This window comes from Crocuta crocuta, unplaced genomic scaffold (assembly GCF_008692635.1).
Source record: "Crocuta crocuta isolate KB4526 unplaced genomic scaffold, BGI_CrCroc_1.0 scaffold334, whole genome shotgun sequence".
NCBI lineage: Eukaryota > Metazoa > Chordata > Mammalia > Carnivora > Hyaenidae > Crocuta > Crocuta crocuta.
Window position 1 is genome coordinate 4,689,318 of NW_027533260.1, and position 1,680 is coordinate 4,690,997.

General features: G+C 61.4%; 1 protein-coding gene across 1 annotated transcript in view; it reads left to right on the top strand.

Annotated features, from left to right (window-relative positions):
• The first annotated feature begins 318 nt into the window (after positions 1-318).
• Positions 319-1,680, top strand: part of MYPOP (Myb related transcription factor, partner of profilin) — a 7,192-nt gene continuing 5,830 nt past the window's right edge. The window contains exons 1-2 of the mRNA XM_077747200.1: positions 319-417; positions 896-1,027. Of these exons, the coding sequence (XP_077603326.1) occupies positions 319-417; positions 896-1,027 (231 nt within the window). The remainder of the gene's footprint in view (positions 418-895; positions 1,028-1,680) is intronic.

Sequence of the window (1,680 nt, forward strand, 5' to 3'; positions counted from 1 at the left end):
CTTGGAACCTTGTAGGTGCTCAATAACTATTTGTTGACTAGATGAATGAAGCACTGTTTGTTGAATGACCTTGAGGACTCCTGCGAAGATGGGAAGCAAATTTCTCAGCCTGACTTAACTCCATCATCCTTTCTTCAGCTCATCCGACCCGTGGTCTAGATCGATTCCTGCCTCCGCGCATTTGCTTAAAGCCATACCTGCGCCAGGATCACCCTCCCTACACGCCAAGCTCTCCCTCTAAATTCTCCCTCCGCGCGCCATGACGTCACTATGTGGACAGGGGGCTCCCAGGCACTGTTGGAAGGTTGACGGGTTGCCATGGTTACTGCACCATCTGGGGTGGAACATCCCCAGGGTGCCCCGCCCCCGTGGATAAGAGTTGGTTGGCAGATTCAGGGCAGCCCTGCGCCGGGGCAGGTACGTGTGGGCGGCAATCCGGTTTTCTTACGCCCCCACTCCGCCCACACCGTTGCCATGGAAACGAAGCGCAGCCCTTTAGCGCCGTCTGCCTCCCCAGTCTCCTAGAGGAGGAGTCCCAAGCACGGTAGGAAGGCTGGGTTAGGCTGCAAGACTGTCAGAAAAGCGAGGACGCCGCTTGTCCTCGGCGTTCTCTCCATCATTTCTCCCACTTCCTCCAAGGACTGCTACGCCTGCGCAGGGACGGGGCCCCGGGTACCAAAGCTAACCAGGAGCGAAGGGCACGCATGCGTGGACAGAGTTTCGCGCGTACCCTCCTGTGGCATCAAGAAGCCAGGGAACTAACGCAGCGCTAATGTTGCGCCTGCGCAGCTAAGCTCCCCACGCGAGGAGGCCGGTGGAAGGCAATTCTGCGCTTGCGCTGTGGGAGGGGCGTGAAACTCCAGCGGTAAGGGCGTTGGGGGCTGACTGGCGCTAGGTGCGCCTGCGCCGTGGCTCTCGGGGCGGACGGGGGCGGGGCCCAGAGGGGGACGAGAGAGGAGGGGGGAGGGAAGAGGCCGCAGAAGCCCGAGCCTTGACCGACGGGCAGGCGGGGGCTGCGGCGGCGCCGGTGAGTGACCCGCGGCCCGACTCGGTCCCCACCCTCCACGACCCTCACTCTTCATGGAGTCCCCCATCGCCTCCGTTGTCCCCTCTTACTCCCGGACCCCTTTACCCCCAGAGATCTTCTTAATTCCTGCCAGTCCCCAAAGCCCCCACAATCCCCGCAGACCCTAATCCCTAAAATTTTATAGCCCCAGCTTCTCCGCTGTCCCAGGAGTCCCCGACTCACCATTATACCCGGGCATCCCTTCTGAAGACCCCATCTCCTACCGCTCTGACAGACGTCCTATTGCCCCGGAACCCCCAGAGCGCTCCTCTGCTCCAGATCCCCCCTTCTTGCTGCATCTCTCCTTCAGCATCTCCTTACCCCCATGCTTCTTCGGCCCCGAGACACCCCCATTCTCCCTCCATTTCGCTTTCTCCTATGCCCCCGTTCTCCTCTAACTCCTGCAGACACCCCCTCTTCTTTCGCTTTTCCTCATTTCTCTCCACCCCTCCAGACCCTCCCCCAATTTCCATCAACTCCTCGGCGTGGCACTTGGCGCCGCGCAAGGCACGAGAGGAGCGCTCAGCGGGTGTCAGCTATTATTAGGCGCTCTGAATGTCCCCCGTGGCCCGGGGCCCCCGGCCACTCTCCGCCCCAACCCCTGGCCCCGGGGA